Source organism: Ylistrum balloti, unplaced genomic scaffold (genome assembly GCF_031769215.1).
Source record: "Ylistrum balloti isolate Yb309-2 unplaced genomic scaffold, AGI_CSIRO_Ybal_v1 Utg369656, whole genome shotgun sequence".
NCBI lineage: Eukaryota > Metazoa > Mollusca > Bivalvia > Pectinida > Pectinidae > Ylistrum > Ylistrum balloti.
In genome coordinates this window covers 1,036,886-1,060,821 of record NW_026781909.1, presented here as the reverse complement: position 1 = coordinate 1,060,821, position 23,936 = coordinate 1,036,886, and the positions used below count along the sequence as shown (strand labels likewise).

Here is a 23,936-nt window from a genome sequence, read left to right as displayed (position 1 = left end):
TTAAGAGACATGTAAGATATCTAGATGTAATGCTATACAGGTATTTGCACATGGTAAGTAAGCACTTCAATATCATTATTTATTCTTGGATCTATTTTATTAACATGGCGTCGTCAATGACGCCAAAGTGACGCTATGTACCGCTTCCGTTAAAAATCTGGCAATCCACTGTATTTAAAAGTTTTATGAAAGTTTCATATCATCATATCATCGTGCAATGATGTTCGTTCAAAAAATAAATTCTTATTGAGGAAAAACATTCATGTCAAAGTTCAAAATGTTGTCTGTTCACGCGACTTTTATGGTGTAATCACAACTCACAATGCCATTACCTAACTATTTACAGGAAATGGGAGTCTAGAATTTCCGGAATTTGTTACGTTGATGAAAAATAGAAAAGAGACCACTGACGAAATCGCAGAGTTGATCTGGGCTTTTAAAACGTTTGATAGAGACGGAAATGGATTTCTTGATCCTAAAGAATTGCGGATCGCCTTGAAGCATCTCGGTGAACCAATGACAGAGGAGGAAGTAAACGAATTGATAAAAACAGCGGACAAAAATAGTGATGGGTTAATCGATTTAAATGGTAAGCACGCATACATGGAATTTAATCTTAGAAACATCATTTGAACGTAACAAATATTCCTCTGAATATTCTTAATAAATGAAGTTGTGTTTTAAGTTATATCAATCCTTTTTCTCTGACGAATACTCGGGAAAATAATTACTGTTCTAGCATGTCTTACATTGTAGAGTTCATCGCATTCTTCACTGGAAATTCGACGCCACACGAAGCAAGTGGTAACCAGACTACAACGACAATGGGCTTAAATCTCACCGTTTGAAGTAGGGAAAAGTGGTGATGCCAATCTGACTATTCTACAGTCATTCAGTGATAAACCAATGGTTCGCCCGAAAATTCATTAAGGTCGGCTGAATATAGTGGGGTAGCCAAAACATCAGCTTTTGTGTGGGCGCTTTGAAAAATTTCAAGACATTGTGACAAATGAGTCATTTAGCAATTTGTGTGTTATATGTACTCGTGCTAATTTGCTAAGGATGATTTCTGCCATAATCGTTCAAAATCTGACAACTCGTCTCGCAGGGAGAAATGATTGAAATTGAGAATGTACCTTGTCACCCCGTTTGCAATCCTGTAACTTGGATGTCCAGTAATTTGTCAGATTATGTTTCAATCATAGTGATATTCATTGTTGTTAAGTTATTTGAGGTTGCTTGAGGGACATTCTGGTATAGTATTCAAAGCTATTTCATATGAAAGTAGACCAGTTATAATAGTATGTGACTATGAACTACATTGATCAGCTTTTGACAATTTTTTCAACTTCTTTATTCAAATTTGGTACTTAGCAGAAAGCACAATAAGTACAATGTTCACTAAAAAAATTTGTACGAATATTTTGATAATAAGTCTTGTCCAACTTCCAAGGTTCATATGACGGGTTTCGTCGATGAAGCAGTCATACTTTGATGAAGTGTTTTATTAACTAAACATATTGTGTACGGTTCAACATTCACAAAACACCTTTCACTTTCCCCAAGCGTTAAATACGCCCTGAGCCTTATAACAACGAATATGTCCTCTTTATCTTCGGTCTGTAACGAAAAGGGCAAAGTGGGAGAAACGGAAGAAACTTAAGAGACCGGGAAAGTTTCCCTGTATATAGAACTAATTACTATATAGTGACTCTATTGTATGTCAGTAATTATCAGTTATTTAGTAAATGTCTGTTAGTTTCAGAAATCCACAAACATTTAACGATGTCATTCTGTTAAGTTGTTCTTTAGAATGTGGCGACATTGTACAGGAAAAAAAATTTAAACAAGGGTTGTGCTTGTTTATAACCCTACTGTTATACAGTGATATAGCACGTGCAAAATTGGCATATACGTCATCAGCATTAATATCCCCTGGAGCCTTATTTCTATTGGCTGCACCAATCATAACTCGATTGTGATGTCATAATATAGGCAATGTCTTCATTACTTATGTGTTTTTATGAGACTTTTCTCAAAGTTTGAATATTTTTGCGCGCCATGTCCTGCAATTATAAAGCCTTCAGAGCCTTCCTGTGTGTCTCTGCTTCGTTAGTTCACGTACGTATTATCAACATCATTAGTTGTTATATTTGAAACATGCGAAATGGCAAATAGTAGATAATAATCATTCAAGTGTATGTACTTTTTGTTAGAAAGGTATCTTAGAAATACTTCCGTATACTTATTTTTACGGCAGCCGATAAGCTACACTGAAGATTTGGAAATATCATTCTCTCTGCCGATAAGTTACACTGAAGATATAGAAATATCATTGTCTCTGCCGATAAGCTACACTGAAGATTTGGAAATATCATTCTCTCTGCCGATAAGTTACACTGAAGATAAAGAAATATCATTGTCTCTGCCGATAAGCTACACTGAAGATTTGGAAATATCATTCTCTCTGCCGATAAGTTACACTGAAGATATAGAAATATCATTCTCTCTGCCGATAAGTTACACTGAAGATTTGAAAATATCATTCTCTCTGCCGATAAGTTACACTGAAGATATAGAAATATCATTCTCTCTGCCGATAAGTTACACTGAAGATTTGGAAATATCATTGTCTCTGCCGATAAGTTACACTGAAGATATAGAAATATCATTCTCTCTGCCGATAAGTTACACTGAAGATATAGAAATATCATTCTCTCTGCCGATAAGCTACACTGAAGATATAGAAATATCATTGTCTCTGCCGATTAGCTACACTGAAGATATAGAAATATCATTGTCTCTGCCGATAAGCTACACTGAAGATTTGGAAATATCATTGTCTCTGCCGATAAGCTACACTGAAGATTTGGAAATATCATTCTCTCTGCCGATTATCTAGATTAAAGATATAGAAATATCATTCTCTCTGCCGATAAGCTACACTGAAGATATATAAATATCATTCTCTCTGCCGATTAGCTACACTGAAGATTTGGAAATATCATTCTCTCTGCCGATTAGCTACACTGAAGATATAGAAATATCATTGTCTCTGCCGATAAGCTACACTGAAGATATAGTAATATCTCTGCCGATAAGTAATATTCCTTTAGTAATGCATGTTATGTTTTTTACAATAATGTTATAGATATGTAGATATTAAATGGTGTCTAACAGGTCCTTATTTAGCCGGATATTGATTAACCCTTAAACAGTTTTGCATTGTGTATGTTTGTATTGAGAGTTAATACGTGACAATTCAATAAAATAAGTTATCATCATTATCCTTATCACAAATTAAGCGCTAATCAGTATATACATATTAATGTATATATGTGTCGTGTCTATCCCGTTCATTGGAAATTGAAATATAGCTATATTATGTGGGGTTAGTAATACATGTAGCTTGCTTTCTAACACGATTTATATTACAACTGGTAATGTTCTATTACTACCGCTTGAAATCTGAGCTTTTATTTGAATGAGAACCGCTAGCAGGACTCTTATCTTTCCACACATATAGGTGCAGTTCTGTGTATATTATCACTGGTATATATATATATTGATACTGGATCCTAACAGACAAGTGCTCGTTGGATGTGTATTACTGGAATATATATGTGATCAATGAAGTAATAGCGACAGTACGGACAAGCGAATTGTAAAACAACTTTCGAGGTAATCCACCCCTTTATCACATACATCAAATACATAGAGCATAGAATAAATACATAGTTATAAAGTTAAATCGAGAGTGGTGGTGTAAATTTAGGTCTCGTTAATCCCTTCGGCTGATGGAAGGCCTTTATAAGACAAAAATCAACTTCGATTGTTGTAAGTTGTTGATAAACAGATTGTCTCGAAAATGTAACAATACACTTGTCCGTGCTGTCGTCATTGCTTCATTGATATATAATACTGTTAGTATGATTTAGCTTTACTTTAGTGTGGCAGCACGTACCTGGTTTGGTTTTAGATTTTACATTCTATAATTTTCATGAGTTTTGTAAACCATACAGTGGAACATCTGAGTCATTTAGAAGCTTTGCAATACTGACTCTTTCTAACGCTCAAATGCTTCTGATTTAAGTAGCAGCGGACACGAAAGCTGGCGAGTTGGGCCGAAAACATCGTACAATGTGGTCAATTCATCTAATTTAGTCAAATTTGATATATTGCTTCATTGTCACTACGGTTAATGCTATAAAACTCTGAATTATCATATAAAAAATTATTTAATCTCAATGAAAATGACAGAGATCAAATGTATATCATAATTATAAGATAAGTAGTAATATGAAATTGAATTAAAGAGGGAAAATACAGATATTCCACGCTAGACTAATAAAACTTCGTATGTTACATTTTCTGTTGTCTTGTAATATATTGCCATGCATCTGACAGTGACACAGCATAGAAAATCGCACATTATCATAATGAGTTTTCATGTGATGTTCTCATAAGCAACGAAAGATGACATGTATCTGGAGAAATAAAATGTGATATACAGTATCTTAAATGAATTTGACTTTTATCTTTTAAATCACTTCAGCTTTTGTGCAACACGTTTGCAGTATGCGGTGTAGAGTTGCCTTTGAAGGACGTGTAATATTAATAAGCATTAAGATTCATTTATAAAATCTCAGCTAAAATCATACTTAAGAGGGAATAGAATATTTCTCAACAAGATCATTATGACGACTCCCCCATAATAACTTGCATTCCTCAAAGCCCTGTGATGTGAGTTTGTCTATCAGGCCCCAGAGCATCGAATCAACTGGGACATGTACACACGATAGGTTGGAGATTGCTGCTATTTACAAATTGAAAATTCATAATAGGAAAATTGGGATCATCACAATTATCATTGGGTTTGTGGAGAGTTAGTATATTGGTTTCGTTGGAAGAAAAGATTTGACAAAAACAGCTGATGTCTTTGGCCTTAATTTATTCAATATATGCAGGGTATAAACGATGGACGTGTTCATTAACTTTCTTGTTATCTAACGGCATGACGTAATCAATACATCTGAAAGTGAAATTGATGGACATCAGAAGGTCTGTTTGACATGTATTGATACGCTGATTACAGTCACGAATGTCAACAAAAACACGTCCTCTCGCATATCTATGACCAAGTGTTAAACGACATGTAGTTAGTTTGTGTACATTTTTTTCTAAAATATTTCAACCAACTCGTCCCGTTGTTTTCTACCATAGTGTATGCGGACTCATAGTTCGGCTGAAAAAGGCGATGAGATATCCTGCCATCTCTTACACTCCGTACACTAGTGCTAATACGCTCCATGCTGGTCATTTTTCGAAGGTGGCAATGTTGTCATCGGAATGCCACACTTTACTCAAAGTCGTTAGCATCACTGCACTAGTGTATCTCACTCTAAATTTGTAATAAAGCATGCTATTTACTTGTATTTTTTATTTTTTGTACAATCTGAAATCTTATGCTGGTTGTGTTATAAGTGTTTCTATTATATTGATACTGACAACCTCAGGAAAATTAACAGTAAACAAAATGTTCATATCTTGCCCTTGTTTCATCGGCTTGTCTGAAACGTGTGGTCATCGAACGTTACACGTTAATCTTCTGCTGGTTGTGTTATAAGAAGTTGAATTCTGTTGGTATGTCGGTATTTTCTTGTTTGACAGCGTAGACTTTTAAACCACTACAACCAATTAACCATTCCAGTGGTAGCTTAAACACTGCTTCATAGTTGTTGGCAATTGCAATCGTTTTTTAAATTATATTCAAACTAATCGATATTTTCTTACAGTCGACAGAGCCTCTCGTACTTTAAACAAAGGAAACGACAAGGTGACTGAAATACATAACTGGGTATTGTCAAAACGCACTGAACATGTTCTATGGTATATACTACCTCTGTATAACTTCAAACACTGATAAAAGATTATACAGTACAATACCTCTGGCATGTACATACAATGTAAAAATAATGTTTCTTAGAGAATACTGATAACAAAAAATTATATATCAAGATATCATTTTTTATCCAAAGTTTCATTTTACAGAATAAAAATGTGTGTATACGTTTAATATACATATAACACAAAGTGGTCAGATCATCATACATACCTTGTTTTCTGCAGTGACTGTATATTTTGGTCAATTGCTATTATCTTTACTGACTTCACCTCGGTGTCCCTAATTGGTCGGCAGTCAGGTTCATCGCTTAATACGGTCACTCCAGTTTATAGTATGGTAAGTTTGATTCTTTGATTTTTTGTTTTTTGTTAATTTAAATGTTTCATTAGTCGCTCAATTCTTATGTCCATTTCTAGTTAACTGTAAGGTTATATAAATCTTGTTCGCGATGCAAACTTCTCTAATTTGAATTTATAAAACCAAACCAATCATGATTTGGGATTTCGGTCAAACTTTTACCATGTTAATATATATCGTCAGGAGTAAAAACAGTCAGTGCTTTATTGAAATATAAGTTAAATTTACATTCATGTTAATATGTCAGATAAGAAAATTTACAGTAATGCAGATATGTGAGGTAAGACTAACTTACAATACTGTTGACTTTTTGTTAGGATATATTCACAATAATGTTGAAAATTTACAGTAATGCAGATATGTGAGGTAAGACTAACTTACAATACTGTTGACTTTTTGTTAGGATATATTCACAATAATGTTGAGAAGGGAGGTAAGTTAGATTTACAATACTATTCATATGTGAGGTAGGACAGACAGTTGATATGTGAGGTAGGACAGACATACAATATTGTTGATATGTTAGGTAGGACAGACTGTTGATATGTGAGGTAGGACAGATATGTGAGGTAGGACAGACTGTTGATATGTGAGGTAGGACAGACTGTTGATATGTGAGGTAGGAAAGACATACTATACTGTTGATAGGTAAGGTAGGACAGACTTACTATATTGTTGATATGTGAGGTAGGATAGACTTACAATATTGTTGATATGTGAGGTAGGACAGACTGTTGATATGTGAGGTAGGACAGACATACTATACTGTTGATATGTGAGGTAGGACAGACTGTTGATATGTGAGGTAGGACAGACTGTTGATATGTGAGGTAGGACAGACTGTTGATATGTGAGGTAGGACAGACATACAATATTGTTGATATGTGAGGTAGAACAGACAGTTGATATGTGGAGTAGGACAGACTTACAATATTGTTGATGTGTAAGGTAGGACAGACTGTTGATATGTGAGGTAGGACATACATACAATATTGTTGATATGTGAGGTAGGACAGACATACAATATTGTTGATATGTGAGGTATGACAGACTTACAATATTGTTGATATGTGAGGTAGAGGTTGATATGTGAGGTAGGACTTACAATATTGTTGATATGTGAGGTAGGACAGACTGTTGATATGTGAGGTAGGACAGACTTACAATATTGTTGATATGTGAGGTAGGACAGACATACAATATTGTTAATATGTGAGGTAGGACAGTCTTACTGTATTGTTGATATGTGAGGTAGGACAGACTTACTATATTGTTGATATGCGAGGTAGGACAGACTGACAATATTGTTGATATGTGAGGTAGGACAGACAGTTGATATGTGAGGTAGTACAGACTGTTGATATGTGAGGTAGGACAGACTTACAATATTGTTGGTATGTGAGGTAGGACAGACTGTTGATATGTGAGGTAGGACAGACTTGCAATATTGTTGATATGTGAGGTAGGACATGTTGATATGTGAGGTAGGACAGACGGTTGATATGTGAGGTAGGACAGACTGTTGATATGTGAGGTAGGACAGACTTACAATATTGTTGATATGTGAGGTAGGACAGACTGTTGATATGTGAGGTAGGACAGACATACTATACTGTTGATATGTGAGGTAGGACAGACTGTTGATATGTGAGGTAGGACAGACTTACAATACTGTTGATATGTGAGGTAGGACAGACATACAATATTGTTGATATGTGAGGTAGGACAGACTGTTGATATGTGAGGTAGGACAGACATACTATACTGTTGATATGTGAGGTAGGACAGACTGTTGATATGTGAGGTAGGACAGACATACTATACTGTTGATATGTGAGGTAGGACAGACTTACAATATTGTTGATGTGAGGTAGGACAGACTGTTGATATTTGATATGTGAGGTAGGACAGACTTACTATATTGTTGATATGTGAGGTAGGACAGACTGTTGATATGTGAGGTAGGACAGACATACTATACTGTTGATATGTGAGGTAGGACAGACTTACAATATTGTTGATGTGTGAGGTAGGACAGACTGTTGATATGTGAGGTAGGACAGACATACTATACTGTTGATATGTGAGGTAGGACAGACTGTTGATATGTTTGATAGGTCAGCCAGTACAGACTGTTGATATGTGAGGTAGGACAGACTTACAATATTGTTGATGTGTAAGGTAGGACAGACTGTTGATATGTGAGGTAGGACATACATACAATATTGTTGATATGTGAGGTAGGACAGACATACAATATTGTTGATATGTGAGGTATGACAGACTTACAATATTGTTGATATGTGAGGTAGGACAGACTTACAATATTGTTGATGTGTGAGGTAGGACAGACTGTTGATATGTGAGGTAGGACAGACTTACAATATTGTTGATATGTGAGGTAGGACAGACATACAATATTGTTGATATGTGAGGTATGACAGACTTACAATATTGTTGATATGTGAGGTAGGACAGACTGTTGATATGTGAGGTAGGACAGACTTACAATACTGTTGATATGTGAGGTAGGACAGACTGTTGATATGTGAGGTAGGACAGACTTACTATATTGTTGATATGTGAGGTAGGATAGACTTACAATATTGTTGATATGTGAGGTAGGACAGACTGTTGATATGTGAGGTAGGACAGACTTACAATATTGTTGATATGTGAGGTAGGACAGACTGTTGATATGTGAGGTAGGACAGCCTTGCAATATTGTTGATATGTGAGGTAGGACAGACTGTTGATATGTGAGGTAAGACAGACTGTTGATATGTGAGGTAGGACAGACTTACAATATTGTTGATATGTGAGGTAGGACAGACTTGATATGTGATGTAGGACAGACTGTTGATGTGTGAGGTAGGACAGATTTGAAATAGCGTTGATATGTAAGACAAATTCCGATATTGTTGAAATTTTGTTCCTTAGAGAAATACAACATTTACAATGACATACTTAAACAACAAATCCCAATATGTTACTGGGTTCAAATCATGTAGATGGACTATTGTGTTATCGATAAAAAATTGAGCAAAGATTTTACTATATCTACATTGCATTCTTGAGCAAACGTGACTTTAAAACTCTCCATTATGAAAGACTTGATAACACTTTACAAGATTTGATGTACATCCTATATGGTGTTATATTGCAGAAGTAATGAAATGGATCATTATTTTTTGTAGTTTTCCTTGTTATATAACATAAGGATGTTATCCTAACACATGTACACTTAATTTGTACTGTAAGAATCGAGTGTATTTGTCTAATTTTCAGGCTCACCAAAAAAAGACACTCGACGGATTTTCAGAGAATCAACTGAAAGGTGAGATATGAATATTAAACGTAGAGACTGCTTTTCATAAACATGTAGTAACTGAATATTGAAGCGTAACTACATTTTTATACTTATGGGTGAAAGTGTAATGTCAAAAATAGTTTTTATCAAATTCCATTCTATAGATTGTTATCATCTCTGATTTCTACGTTTGTTGACACTGCACAACAGTTTTTTGATGTGGTCGGGAAAATGTCAAATGGCCAACTGAAGAACCAGTATCCTAAAGGACATGTTTCGTGAAGCGGTATATTCGTTTTTCACCGGCTTACTTTGTAAAATACGAAAAACTAAGGTAAACTTCTGACTGAAAGTGAATTTTGGGGTTACCAAGAGAGGTAGAGTAAATTGTAATATGTTTTTTAACGAGCTAAAACAACCAAAATAATATAATTTCTGGTTGTGAAAACGATAATCAATCAAACGGGAACATATACATGAAAATTTGTTTTACAGAAAGTCAATCATCCCCTAAGGTTTATTTATACAAAATAGAGGATTGAGTCACAGCATTCATTTAAGTCATTTTAAGTTGGAAAGTGTTTTGTTTTTTCATTGATCAAGTCCCTCCAAACGAAGTGAGGAATTGATTGATTTTACACCTGTACATGTTCCCCGTCCCTCTCAGAAACTACTTGAGGGGTGCCAATATCCACAGGCGTATTAGTGAGCGACCTTAATTTTGCTACGTGCATGTCTCATGACGATTTTTTTTAAAAAGCTGCCATTATCTGGTTTCATATTGGATAATACATTTTTACCCATAGCTTTTGTTATATTCACCGCTCCAAGGTGAGACTTGGTGACAATGATAAATAGGCGGCATGTTCAATGATGGTGGAATGAAAATTACATTGCCAGCAAAATGGCGGTTAAATAGAGGCTTCTGATAGGTAAAAAATTCACGATGTTGGTATAAAAGTATTGTTTGACGCCAAGAACACGATGGCTGAGTTCATTTTTTGATTTTACAAAATGGCCGTAGACAGAAGGCTTTTGATTGGTCTAAATTTAGATACCGTCTAATTTTGATGAAAACTGGTATGCAGGGTTGTCTTGCACGATAAAGACACCGACGATGTTCATTTTCTATTTGGGGAAAAGGCTGCCCAAGAGAGGCGATTAATTTGAAGTAATTTCAATTTTCTTGGATTTGGATTCTATGTATGTTTATATTAACACTTCACATGCATGATTGGACACAGCGTTGGCTACAACGAAGGTGTCTGGACACTTACGTTACCAGTCCTGTCAGAATAAGATTATGTTGCATTTACATTTGACAACATTTGAGTACAACTACATAAAATATTTTAAACACCATCTCGTTTTATTATATACCGAGTTCTGGCTTCTAGACAGATCTCAGATTTAGCAATTTTTAAACGATCTCTATGTCTAATCCTTTATACTGTTTAAGTATGAACCATTGATAGTTAATGTTTTAAATTATATTACCGCATTCCATCTGCTAATTATCAAAGTTAACTGAAGAATTAAAACATGACTTTTACGTTGGTATTATACAGAAATATCAGGGAATCAGGATGTTGGTGTTTCCTCATTGTGCTGATTGGCAGACAAGGCGAAAAAATCCTCATAAAAACACATTTTTTTTACAATATATGTATATGACAACACTATTAGATTCCACATTTATACAATTACAATAGATTTTACAATAGTGTGACATATGATAACAGTTGTAGATTTCGTACATTTAATCTTTTTGTTATGTTACAGAATTAAGAGAAATCTTCATCAGCTTTGACAAAGACGGTGACGGTACCATACCAAGCAAAGACCTTATTCTTGTGCTTCGGTCTTACCATATGAACCCGACTGAAAACGAAATTAAAGAAATGTTAAAAGTGGCCGACCGTGATGGTAAATGCGAAGTTCACTGAAACCAGAAACAAAAGTTTATAAATGTGAAACAATATACTGTAAAATACATATATTTAGCGTGGGATTATTTTCGTGTTAATACGCGAGGAGAATTAATCGCGATTTCTAATCCTTCGCGATTATTTGTACATCAATAGTTATTGATGAACTCCATGCTGATGCGGTTACCAATATCGGAATTCATATTTCTTATAGTTCATCATTAGCAAATTAAATGTCATTTCTAGATCACCGAATATGTCTAAAGAGGTAAGTTCGCGAAATAATGAATTCGCGAATATGTCTAAAGAGGTAAGTACGCGAAATAATGAATTCGTGAATATGTCTGAAGAGGTAAGTACGCGAAATAATGAATTCGTGAATATGTCTGAAGAGGTAAGTACGCGAAATAATGAATTCGTGAATATGTCTGAAGAGGTAAGTACGCGAAATAATGAATTCGCGAATATGTCTGAAGAGGTATGTTCGCGAAATAATGAATTCGCGAATATGTCTGAAGGGGTAAGTACGCGAAATCATGAATTCGCGAATATGTCTGAAAAGGTATGTTCGCGAAATAATGAATTCGCGAATATGTCTAAAGAGATAAATTTGCGAAATCATAAATTCGCGAATATTTCAGAAGAGGTAAGTTCGCAAAATCATGAATACACGAATATGTCTAAAGAGGTAAGTTCGCGAAATAATGAATTCGCGAATATGTCTAAAGAGGTAAGTTTGCGAAATCATGAATTCGCGAATATTTCAGAAGAGGTAAGTTCGCAAAATCATGAATACGCGAATATGTCTGAAGAGGTAAGTACGCGAAATAATGAATTCGTGAATATGTCTGAAGAGGTAAGTACGCGAAATAATGAATTCGCGAATATATCTGAAGAGGTATGTTCGCGAAATAATGAATTCGCGAATATGTCTGAAGGGGTAAGTACGCGAAATCATAAATTCGCGAATATGTCTGAAAAGGTATGTTCGCGAAATAATGAATTCGCGAATATGTCTAAAGAGATAAATTTGCGAAATCATAAATTCGCGAATATTTCAGAAGAGGTAAGTTCGCAAAATCATGAATACACGAATATGTCTGAAGAGGTATGATCGCGAACTCATGAATTCGCGAATATGTCTAAAGAGGTAAGTTCGCGAAATCATGAATACACGAATATGTCTGAAGAGGTATGATCGCGAAATCATGAATTCGCGAATATGTCTAAAGAGGTAAGTTCGCGAAATAATGAATTCTCGAATTTGTCTGAAGAGGTAAGTTCGCGAAATCATGAATTCGCGAATATGTCTGAAGAGGTAAGTTCGCGAAATCATGAATTCGCGAATTTGTCTGAAGAGGTAAATTCGCGAAATAAAGTATTCGCCACATCTAAGTTATTTACAACGTATTAAACTCAGCGACATGATACTGTATATGCTTCTATGTATTGGAAAGTGTTTTCCAGTGTCAGCCAGATTGTAGTAGTTCTGCTCGTGAACCGATATTTGCCTAATTAACATGTCATGTGTTATAAATAGAAATATTTAGCGAGAGTTATGAAAAAAATCAATATTAATTTCGGCCAGGATTTCAAATCATTATTTGGCCATACTGTATCTTAGTCCATGTCGTTGAAAGTTGTTTATATCAGTTGTATGTTGTTTGTACAGGTGTTCACAATTTACCTAGTTAAATAAATATAATTACCAAAGACATATTTTTTATATAGTGACATGCTCTTTCGATGTAACTGTGTTTATTATATATATTTATCCAGGAAACGGTAAAATTGAATTTGAGGAGTTCGCCCACCTCGTGAAAATGCGTTTGTCAGCTGTAAATGAAACTGAGGAGCTAATGCAAGCTTTCAAAGTTTTCGATAAAGATGGAAATGGATACTTGGACGAAGATGAATTGTTTGAATTGTTCCCAAATGAAGACATTGAAAAAGTAATGAAAATGGTAGATACAGACGGTGATGGGAAAATCGACTACCGTGGTAAGTGATAAGATATCCTGGATAAAAACATCAAATTTGATTGCCAGATCGATCATAGATCTGGTGCTGAGTCCGACAAGCCCTCATTGCTCTAATCATCAACACCATATATGGACTTGAAAAAAATGGAACTCAAACTACAATTAATTGAAATTATGACAAAAAAAGGGAGAAAAAACGAAGTAGGAAATCAGGGGATCGAGAAATGTGCTTCACCGTAATGTAAATCTTATATCATTCCAAATATTTAATGTCACGTTCCAAAATAAGAACAATGTTAACAACATCGAGACTGATAGTCCTACGTATGTACATCGAACATAACTCTCTCTGTATAGGTATTTGGCACTCAGTTAATTCTGTATTTGGTAATTATTGAAAGTTACTACGCTTCATTATTGAAATGGTATAAAATTTCATATCTATGTTACATTTCATATTTTCACCATGCTATATGCGACACAGTTATATATCTCGTATAACAATTCGATGTCTTATCTCGGTCAGTTGAAACGCCATAGGATAAAGGTATCTTAAAATGTCATACCAAACTGAAATCGGGAATGACGTGTTGATTCTTCAAATAATAGTATCGTTCTTTTTAAATTGCAGAGTTTGTGAATATGATTACTGGGAATTAATACAAACCTGTCAATCACTTTATATGACAGTAATTCAAGAAAATGATCAAGAGGCTGGATGTCAATGATGGACACAAACTGGTACAACGTTTCGACGATATTCGTAATCTTAAATATTAATGATGTCGCGATACTTCCGGAAGCGTTATTCCGGAATCAAGATAAAAATTTCACTTGATTCATGTGTATTTATAATGATGTCGGGATTCTGGTGGCAACTTTGAGGAATAAAGATTCATTATGTAGCATTAAACATTTTAAAAACTGAAAGATACTAAACAGTCCTGATAATACTGATGTGACAATTATCTCTCAAGAGAGGTGTCAGGATACTGACATATTACAGGTGTCATCTAGGAGTGTGTTTGTGAACGATATTACTGTGATTAATGTGATAAATATTTTCGTTTATACAGCAGGAACATTAAACCCATGAGGTCAAATAGTACATTGATTAAATTTTTAAGAGTTTTGTGGTATTAATTATCAACTCACTCAAGTGCCTATAAGGATTTTTCTAAACCATGACAATGGACCACCACAACAATACATGAGTTGACAGTAGATGTCTTGAAATAAATTTATTCTGTTTATAGTGTTCAGGCTCTCTCTCTCTCTCTCTCTCTCTCTCTCTCTCTCTCTCTCTCTCTCTCTCTCTCTCTCTCTCTCTCTCTCTCTCTCTCTCTGTCTCTCTCCCTCTCTCTGTCTCTCTGTCTCTCTTTCTCTCTCTGTCTCTCTCCTGGGAAAAAGCTTGATACAGCACATAATCGGAATCTTCAATTAAACTGTGTATTGATAGAAACATTTATTGCGAACAATATATAAAATTGGGCTCTGAAGTACATATATATATATTGATAATTTCATTTCATGAAATAAAACTATTGAAGACGTGTTTGCTTCTATGTGTATTAATTAACTGGTCACATTGTAGGCCGCTGTTCTTGTGTTTTACATGTTTTAATACTATTGTGATCCGTTAGTCATGTCAGCTGCGACCGTTTGCTCGTTTGTCGATACACGCATGCTTGAAACAATATCAGATCGCGCGAGGCGGTTTTTTTTACAATATCAAGTAATGACTGGTCATCTTAATTATAACAGTTATAACTATTACTACTAATATTAACGAATTCGCAAAGAGCATATGTTTGAATTTGTAAAAGTTTAGCCATCTACTTATTATATGGAATACATCTGAATCAACATAACTTCCACTCCTGACACGATTATTTTTTTGCAGAAAAAAATGGCGTCCACTGTGCCGTAAATAGGCCCGTACCTTGCGCGAATAGAACAAAGGGCATGCTTTTTAAATTGATTTTAATCTTACATAGCATTGGCCAAAGTTTTTAAGTATCGTTAACTCAGCTGAAATATCTAAAAAGAGTATTTTTCTTTGTCCACATTGTCGAAGTATATCATTTTTTTACGTTTTATATCAATATAAGTATTATCAATCCTTGAAAATGCATTTTACAGCAAACCTTGATTTCTTAGTATTATATGCATGTTTAAGAATTGAGTAAAGTTAACGGTGCTTTTCGCACACAGGGTTATGAGTTGCTCTTAGAGAGACATCAACGCTTATTGTTTAAGTATTTAAAATGATATTATCAAAGGTCACGTCTCAGAATCATAGCCAGCTTATTAACAAAAACACTAATTAAAATAAACAATTTTAAGACAATAAACATCTTTCTAATATTTTTGCCTCTTCTTATATAACAATTATGAATCTTTCTGGACATGTTAATTTGGGGTGAAACAAAAAAATATCAATGTTGTAAGTATAATGATCACGCAATGTTTGTAGTCAAGGGTAAATTAATAGAGCGAACTACCATCCTGATCTTTATCTCCCAGAAGCTTTTTAATCACTATGTGTTCAGATTTAAGGCCAAACAAAATTATTCTTTGTTTAATATGAAATATCAGCTATGATATTAAACCCATCTGGCCCATATTTTTTTGTTTTGTTTTGTTTTGTTTTTTGTTTGTGTCTAGCCCATATTACTCATGTACAGTTTTAGGACATCGTTCAACGGTTTGCATTCTTTAGAGAATCGATATTGATATCGTGACAAAAATACATGAAAAATGTCAACGCTATTCAAGAAACAAATAAAGTATTTGGTTGGCTCTTAAAACATTAACGGTATACTTTAATCGGAGACCTTACTATAAGGGCAATATTTGATATTAAGAAGAGGATTGACTAAACAACAAGGATGGTACGTATCCCGTTTGTGAACTAAACTTAAAATTCAGTTGTACCATTGTGAAACACTATTTTACAAACCAGAACATTTGTGCTGTAATCCATAATTATTCTATCTGTGCTGGTTGTTATTTTAGAAATATATATGCACTATCTATACATATCTGAACTTAGCTACCTAGATTAGCTTTGGTATTTCTAAATGTTTTAATTACTATAGGAACAATATCATAAAATATCAATGCATGTACCTATTACAAAGGATTTTAATTAATTAGGATAAGAATATCCTTTAGATAAATGGGTAATGATGACGGTGGTGTATTTTAATTTTTGATGTTTTGATAACCGTTGAAAATCAGATTAATAATTCAAAATCTCAGAAAAGAAAAAAAAAGACATGTTAAGCAAACTGCCTTTTGAAAATAAAATGAAATTCGGCTAACATTTCATAAGGAACGTAACACAAATGCCGTCATTATTTAAGTTTTGAAATGCAATACATTTGAAATAAAACTATCTTACTTCTCACTGGTATTTGTCGCTTGGAAAGTGTGGTTCAATGTTGATTTCTAATGTAAATTATTACATTCTTCCTCCTCTCCTTTATCCTCCTCCATTCCCTCTCATCTCCTTTATCCTCCTCCAATCCCTCTCACTCCTTTATCCTCCTCCATTCCCTCTCACTCCTTTATCCTCCTCCATTCCCTCTCATCTCCTTTATCCTCCTCCATTCCCTCTCACTCCTTTATCCTCCTCCATTCCCTCTCACTCCTTTATCCTCCTCCATTCCCTCTCACTCCTTTATCCTCCTCCATTCCCTCTCATCTCCTTTATCCTCCTCCATTCCCTCTCACTCCTTTATCCTCCTCCATTCCCTCTCACTCCTTTATCCTCCTCCATTCCCTCTCACTCCTTTATCCTCCTCCATTCCCTCTCACTCCTTTATCCTCCTCCATTCCCTCTCATCTCCTTTATCCTCCTCCATTCCCTCTCATCTCCTTTATCCTCCTCCATTCCCTCTCATCTCCTTTATCCTCCTCCATTCCCTCTCATCTCCTTTATCCACCTCAAATACCTCACATCACCTAAATCCTCCTCCATTCCCTCTCATCTCCTTTATCCTCCTCCATTCCCTCTCATCTCCTTTATCCTCCTCCATTCCCTCTCATCTCCTTTATCCTCCTCCATTCCATCTCACTCCTTTATCCTCCTCCATTCCCTCTCATCTCCTTTATCTTCCTCCATTCCCTCTCACTCCTTTATCCTCCTCCATTCCTTCTCACTCCTTCATCCTCCTCCATTCCCTCTCACTCCTTTATCCTCCTCCATTCCTTCTCACTCCTTCATCCCCCTCCATTCCCTCTCATCTCCTTTATCCTCCTCCATTCCCTCTCGCTCCTTTATCCTTCTCCATTCCCTCTCACTCCTTTATCCTCCTCCATTTCCTCTCATCTCCTTTATCCTCCTCCATTCCCTCTCATCTCCTTTATCCTCCTCCATTCCCTCTCATCTCCTTTATCCTCCTCCAATCCCTCTCACTCCTTTACCCTCCTCCATTCCCTCTCAACTCCTTTATCCTCCTCCATTCCCTCTCATCTCCTTTATCCTCCTCCATTCCCTCTCACTCCTTTATCCTCCTCCATTCCCTCTCACTCCTTTATCCTCCTCCAATCCCTCTCACTCCTTTATCCTCCTCCATTCCTTCTCACTCCTTCATCCTCCTCCATTCCCTCTCATCTCCTTTATCCTCCTCCATTCCCTCTCACTCCTTTATTCTCCTCCATTCCCTCTCATCTCCTTTATCCTCCTCCATTCCATCTCACTCCTTTATCCTCCTCCATTCCCTCTCATCTCCTTTATCCTCCTCCATTCCCTCTCGCTCCTTTATCCTCCTCCATTCCCTCTCACTCCTTTATCCTCCTCCATTCCATCTCACTCCTTTATCCTCCTCCATTCCATCTCACTCCTTTATCCTCCTCCATTCCCTCTCATCTCCTTTATCCTCCTCCATTCCCTCTCACTCCTTTATCCTCCTCCATTCCCTCTCACTCCTTTATCCTCCTCCACTCCCTCTCATCTCCTTTATCCTCCTCCATTCCCTCTCACTCCTTTATCCTCCTTCATTCCCTCTCACTCCTTTATCCTCCTCCATTCCTTCTCATCTCCTTTATCCTCCTCCATTCCCTCTCACTCCTTTATCCTCCTCCATTCCTTCTCATCTCCTTTATCCTCCTCCATTCCCTCTCATCTCCTTTATCCTCCTCCATTCCCTCTCATCTCCTTTATCCTCCTCCATTCCCTCTCATCTCCTTTATCCTCCTCCATTCCCTCTCATCTCCTTTATCCTCCTCCATTCCCTCTCATCTCCTTTATCCTCCTCCATTCCCTCTCATCTCCTTTATCCTCCTCCATTCCCTCTCACTCCTTTATCCTCCTCCATTCCCTCTCACTCCTTTATCCTCCTCCATTCCCTCTCACTCCTTTATCCTCCTCCAATCCCTCTCACTCCTTTATCCTCCTCCATTCCCTCTCACTCCTTTATCCTCCTCCGTTCCCTCTAATCTCCTTTATCCTCCTCCATTCCCTCTCACTCCTTTATCCTCCTCCATTCCCTCTCATCTCCTTTATCCTCTTCCATTCCCTCTCACTCCTTTCCGTTTTGTTCTCACTCATCTCCATTCTCCTCTTCATTCCTCTCTTCACTCCTCTTTGCCCTCCATTCTGCCCATCACCCACCTCCCCCCCCCCCCTCCGCTTCCGTTCTTCTCCTTACTCATCTCCGCCCCCTCCTCCCTTCCCGCTTTCGTTCTCCTCCTTACTCCTCTCCGCTCCGCCCTAAGTCCTCCCCGTTTTGATGTATTTTTTATGATAGATACCCATTGATATCAACACAGAAATTTTAAAAGTGCATGATACTAGCACTCTACTACTGTATGTTTATTACTTTATCTATTTTACAGTCTGTGAAAGAAGTCGCCGGCGAAACGGACGCAGATAAAGGTGAAGTATAGTTAAACACACATAAGATACATAATGTTATACTGCATATGTACGTATTTTCACGGTAATCTGATTTTCTCGCTGAAAGTAAACCGCTAAAATATCATATTCCTAATTGCAGTTTCTCTATATTGTTTATATAGCCAGTATTACCTTACCCTCAGTAAATGTCACAAATTCTATAATAAATCAGGCCCTATGGGCCTTTTGAATGTTTTGCGTGCTATTTCATGGGAGTGTATTGGGGTGCTATAAATGCCAAATGGTTTGGATTGAATCGGACGTCGCCAGAGAATCGACATATGTACGTCGATTGGACTCCGCCCGGCGACGGCAGAGTCGCGGAGGCGAAAAGCCTCCACCATCACCATCAAGATTAAATCGGGTCGTGGGCAAAATTCCATTTTTCGTGAAAGAGGACCTTTGACTGATAGTCTTATACTAGCTTTCAACCGCATCATTCATTAGCCATTTGCAATCAGTATGATAGATATGTTGTATAACATATACGTTCCAGATGTTGTGTAAGTAAAACATTCGGAACTAAAATAAGTTAAACAATAAACAGTTCAGTTAAATAAGTTGTTCATGGGGCTATGAAAACCATAGTCAATATTGAACAATAACGGATACAAACGATAACCATTACCTGCACGATCCTGTTCACTCTAGATACTGGGATCAATTCCCCAGTTTTCTAAGTAAAACATAATTGACTCTAAGAATAAAGTTACCCGTCTTTGCTTTCGGGAGACTTTTGATAATCTAATATTGGTTTTCAAAATCATCTTCAATAGTTTATCATTTTCATTTTTTGTACTTTAGATCCTCTTAAAGAGATATTCGATAAGTTCGATGTAAAGGGCGATGGTACCATACCATGCACCGAGCTCATCAATGTCATGAGGCATTTTGGCACAAACCCTACCGAACAAGAAGTAAAGGAAATGTTAGATGAAGCAGGCATTGATAGTAAGTATTAATATATCCTCGGAATTTCGTGGGTTTTCATCATGTTTGTATTCATATGTCTTAAATTTTAAAGAATCGTCGACAATTGTACTAATGCCTTAACTAAAATCTATTTTCCTATGACAAGGGGCAAAGTGTAGGCTGGTAGGTGCTACCTTATGGATAAAACATATATTTATGATGGAAAGTTCCTCTCTTGGTGCCTTGAGATATCCATACATTCGTAACACCCCCATCCCCCATGATAATCGTGACGTTTACGAAGAACCGTAAAACAGCGTTATAGCGGTATAAGACAATTATTAGTAAGTGATGTTGTTACGGTGTTAACCGCTGATCTTTCTGTATTTCGCTAAGGTAATGGCGTTCTGAAATACGAAGAGCTCGTTGCAATAATACAGCGGACCAATAAAGAAAAAGACCATGAAAATTTAAAGGAAGCATTTAAAATGTTCGATAAGGACGGAGATGGCACAATTGATCCCAAAGAGCTGAGAACAGCGTTGCAGAGTACCGGAGATAAACTGACTGAAAAGGAAGTGGACGAAATGATGCGGGAAGCGGACATCAACAATGACGGCAAAATTGATTTTCAAGGTACTTTGATTATTCAACATTTGATAAGTATGGACAAAAATAATGCTGAACTAGTAGTTTCTGTCATTTGTCATTCCAGTTTTTCCTAAAGAGTGAAAGAGTTGCCTTTTTTAATATACCATCATGTAAGAGATCTGTCGATACTCAAACATCCAAGGCATTCAAACAGTTGTCGTTCTTTATACCCCTAAAAAGCGAGAGAGTTAAAGGTTGGCATTAAAAATGTTAGTGGGTGATAACATTGTCGTTTCTTACACTAATTCATGTCTTGTTAGAGTGTGAAAGATTTGTCGTTTCTTACACTTAATAAAAAGCCTTGCTAGAGTTTGTGTGTGGTGGTGGTGGTGGTGTGTGTAGTGGTTGCTGTGTGTGTGTGTTTGTGTGTGTGTGTGTGTGAGTGAGTGAGTTGGGGGGTGGGGGTGAGGGTGTGTGTGTTTGTTTGGTGGTGGTGGTGGTTGTGGTGTGTGTGTGTGTGTGTGTGTGTGTGTGTGTGTGTGTGTGGTGGTTGTGTGTGTGTGTGTGATGGTGGTAGTGGTGGTATGTGGGGAGGGGGGGGGGGGTGTGGTGGTGAGGGTGTGTATGTACACGTGTTTGGAAATAGCGACCACACTGGGTATAGGTTGTGATGTTGGGTTTTTTTTCATAAGACGATACCACATAACGCTGGGTTTTTTTTGTTCGGTGGGTCTGTGTATAATTGTAAATAAGTAATGTTCCTAATTCTTTTCTTCCAGAATTCGTCATAATGATGACCTCTTAACCGCCCAGCTTTCTTACGTGAGGGGCCTGGAGCTTCCACCATCGACTTCTCTCGTGTGTTTCAGTAATACATAAGGATTTTTGTGAAGGGGTGGCTAACGGGATACACATATCTTATAGTCATTATGTATGTGTAGTTCTAGTGTTTAACTTCATTTTTTCCGGTAAGATTTTAGCCGACATTTTGGAGTTTCTATATTAAACCAGCGAAACAAAATTTATCCCAATCTGGAAAAATTTTGGATATTAAAAAGTTATTTGTCTTACAAAAATGGTGGTCTAATAAGCTGTGGCAAAAAAACAAATATAAAAAAGATGTGTATGCATGAAATATCTAAACGTACTACTTGAACTTGTTGAAAACAAAAGGCAAAAATGTACGAGTATGGAAAAAGCACTGGAAAAACGCTAGACCCAAAAGGCATCATTTGAAATGGTCAGTCAGCCGACATTTTTTCTAGTCATGATAAAACAGCAAACCAAATCTTCCTGTAAAAAATGGGAAAATAGCATCTAGCAGTAAATTTGCAACGCATTAAAATTATGTCGTTTTGGAAGAAGCAGAAAGAACGTGAAAGTAAGCAGTAGTGTCTGTAACTATAACAGAGTTACTTCCCTTCGCTCCACTTCAAAAACAGAGACGTATCCAGCCATTTTGATGGTTTAACCTCAAACTAATCGCAACGTTTTTTCATACAGATTGGTATATGTTTTGTAACAAAACAACATCTCCTAAAACGTCTTTTTTTGCCTGAAAGTTGCCTCATGGACCAGAAGCTAATGTGAAATATCAATTATTTTTGCCTGTATAACACTGAAAAGGAGAAAAATAGCTGTAGTGAAAAATAGATCAATGATCAATATATCAATCAATAGAAGCCAAAACACGCCATAAATATTGCTAAAAAGCATGAAAATGCTGGACATATTAGCTTTTATTGCATTTATAACTGCGGAAAATCCAAGTCTAGTGATCTTTTGGGCGCCATTCAAACCGCCCTCCTAAAATTTCTAAAAAACGAGTAACGGAAAGTAACTCAGATAATTAAAATTTGGCCCGGTTGCACGTGCTCAACTTAATAGTTTAACTCCAAATCTTTGCGCTAGCTTACTTCAACAACTTTAGAGATGACGAATTATCAAATACACGTGCAAACTGAATAAAATTTGTCGCAACAACAGTTCCCATGAATTAATATTGTCTGTTTATATGTATGCGATGTTAAATAAAGACTCTTGTAATTGAACACAGAGTTAAGATATTACTTTGAGGTCATCATTCTATTTTCTTCCCAAACAAGGGTTACTATAGCATCCAATAGGAGAATGAAATGAGAACAGTTCACTAACAAAGGATGGTTTACATCGACTAAGGACATTTGAGCGTATGAAGAAAGGTGCCAGTCTCGGTTTGAGCAAGTTGAACTCTTTGAAGCGTTCGTGTTGTTTTTATTCACTTTTTAAAGGGATACAAAATGCTACATTTCTTAGTGTATATGAATACATTTTTTTAAAATCATATATTTGTGCGTGCGTGCATTTTGATATTGCACTGAAACAACGAAGTAAATACAGGAGGGATGTTGCGGTGAATTGTCATGTTACCAACTGTAGAATTGTCAACGTAGGGCAGATGAAACGCCGATATAGGCCTACGATAGCTGTTTGACACTGCTTTCAATAGTAATCGGGTCAAATCGATATATGGTCTTCTTTTCTCAAGAAATGATTTAGGAAATACAACGAACGAATTTTCTCCATGCAAACTTAGTTGTGGGAGAGTATTCGTACAGAAACGCGAACTGAAATCGGTGGAGTCTTATACTATGATCTATGAGTCCTGAAAAAGAGAAAAGTAATCAAGGTGTTAAGCTATTACTTTGTCTGAACCGTGCTACTGACGGAACATTAGACAGACTGTCTATAAAATATTGATTCTTCTTTAATCATCGTACCAAATTGGGGTAGAAACCAGCAAGTATCTGCTCAATTTTGCCATATTGGGCCCCGCTCTTCTGCCTCAGGTGGCCGACATCCATTGTTTATACAAGCTGGTTCTTCTTCAACCAAATATGGTTCAAACAAATCCAGTCATTCCAACAGAAGTAAGATTTTAAAGAATTTGCTCTACTTCCCCTCTTGGGCCACTTCCCTTCCATCCCAGAGGTCCGAGACTCGCCATTAATAGAAAGTTACTTTCCTTCACCCAAGGATGCTTCGACGTTACTTAAATTTGAACATT

The 23,936-nt window shown here is 36.4% G+C and overlaps 1 protein-coding gene across 1 annotated transcript; it reads left to right on the top strand.

The window, feature by feature from the left end:
- Positions 1-384: 384 nt before the first annotated feature.
- LOC132557812 (uncharacterized) lies at positions 385-21,695 on the top strand. Its single transcript, XM_060222342.1, has 6 exons — positions 385-589; positions 11,355-11,498; positions 13,280-13,501; positions 20,192-20,338; positions 20,696-20,935; positions 21,670-21,695. Exons 1-6 carry the CDS (start codon positions 385-387, stop codon positions 21,693-21,695), a joined length of 984 nt encoding a protein of 327 aa, XP_060078325.1.
- The last annotated feature ends 2,241 nt before the right edge of the window (positions 21,696-23,936 follow it).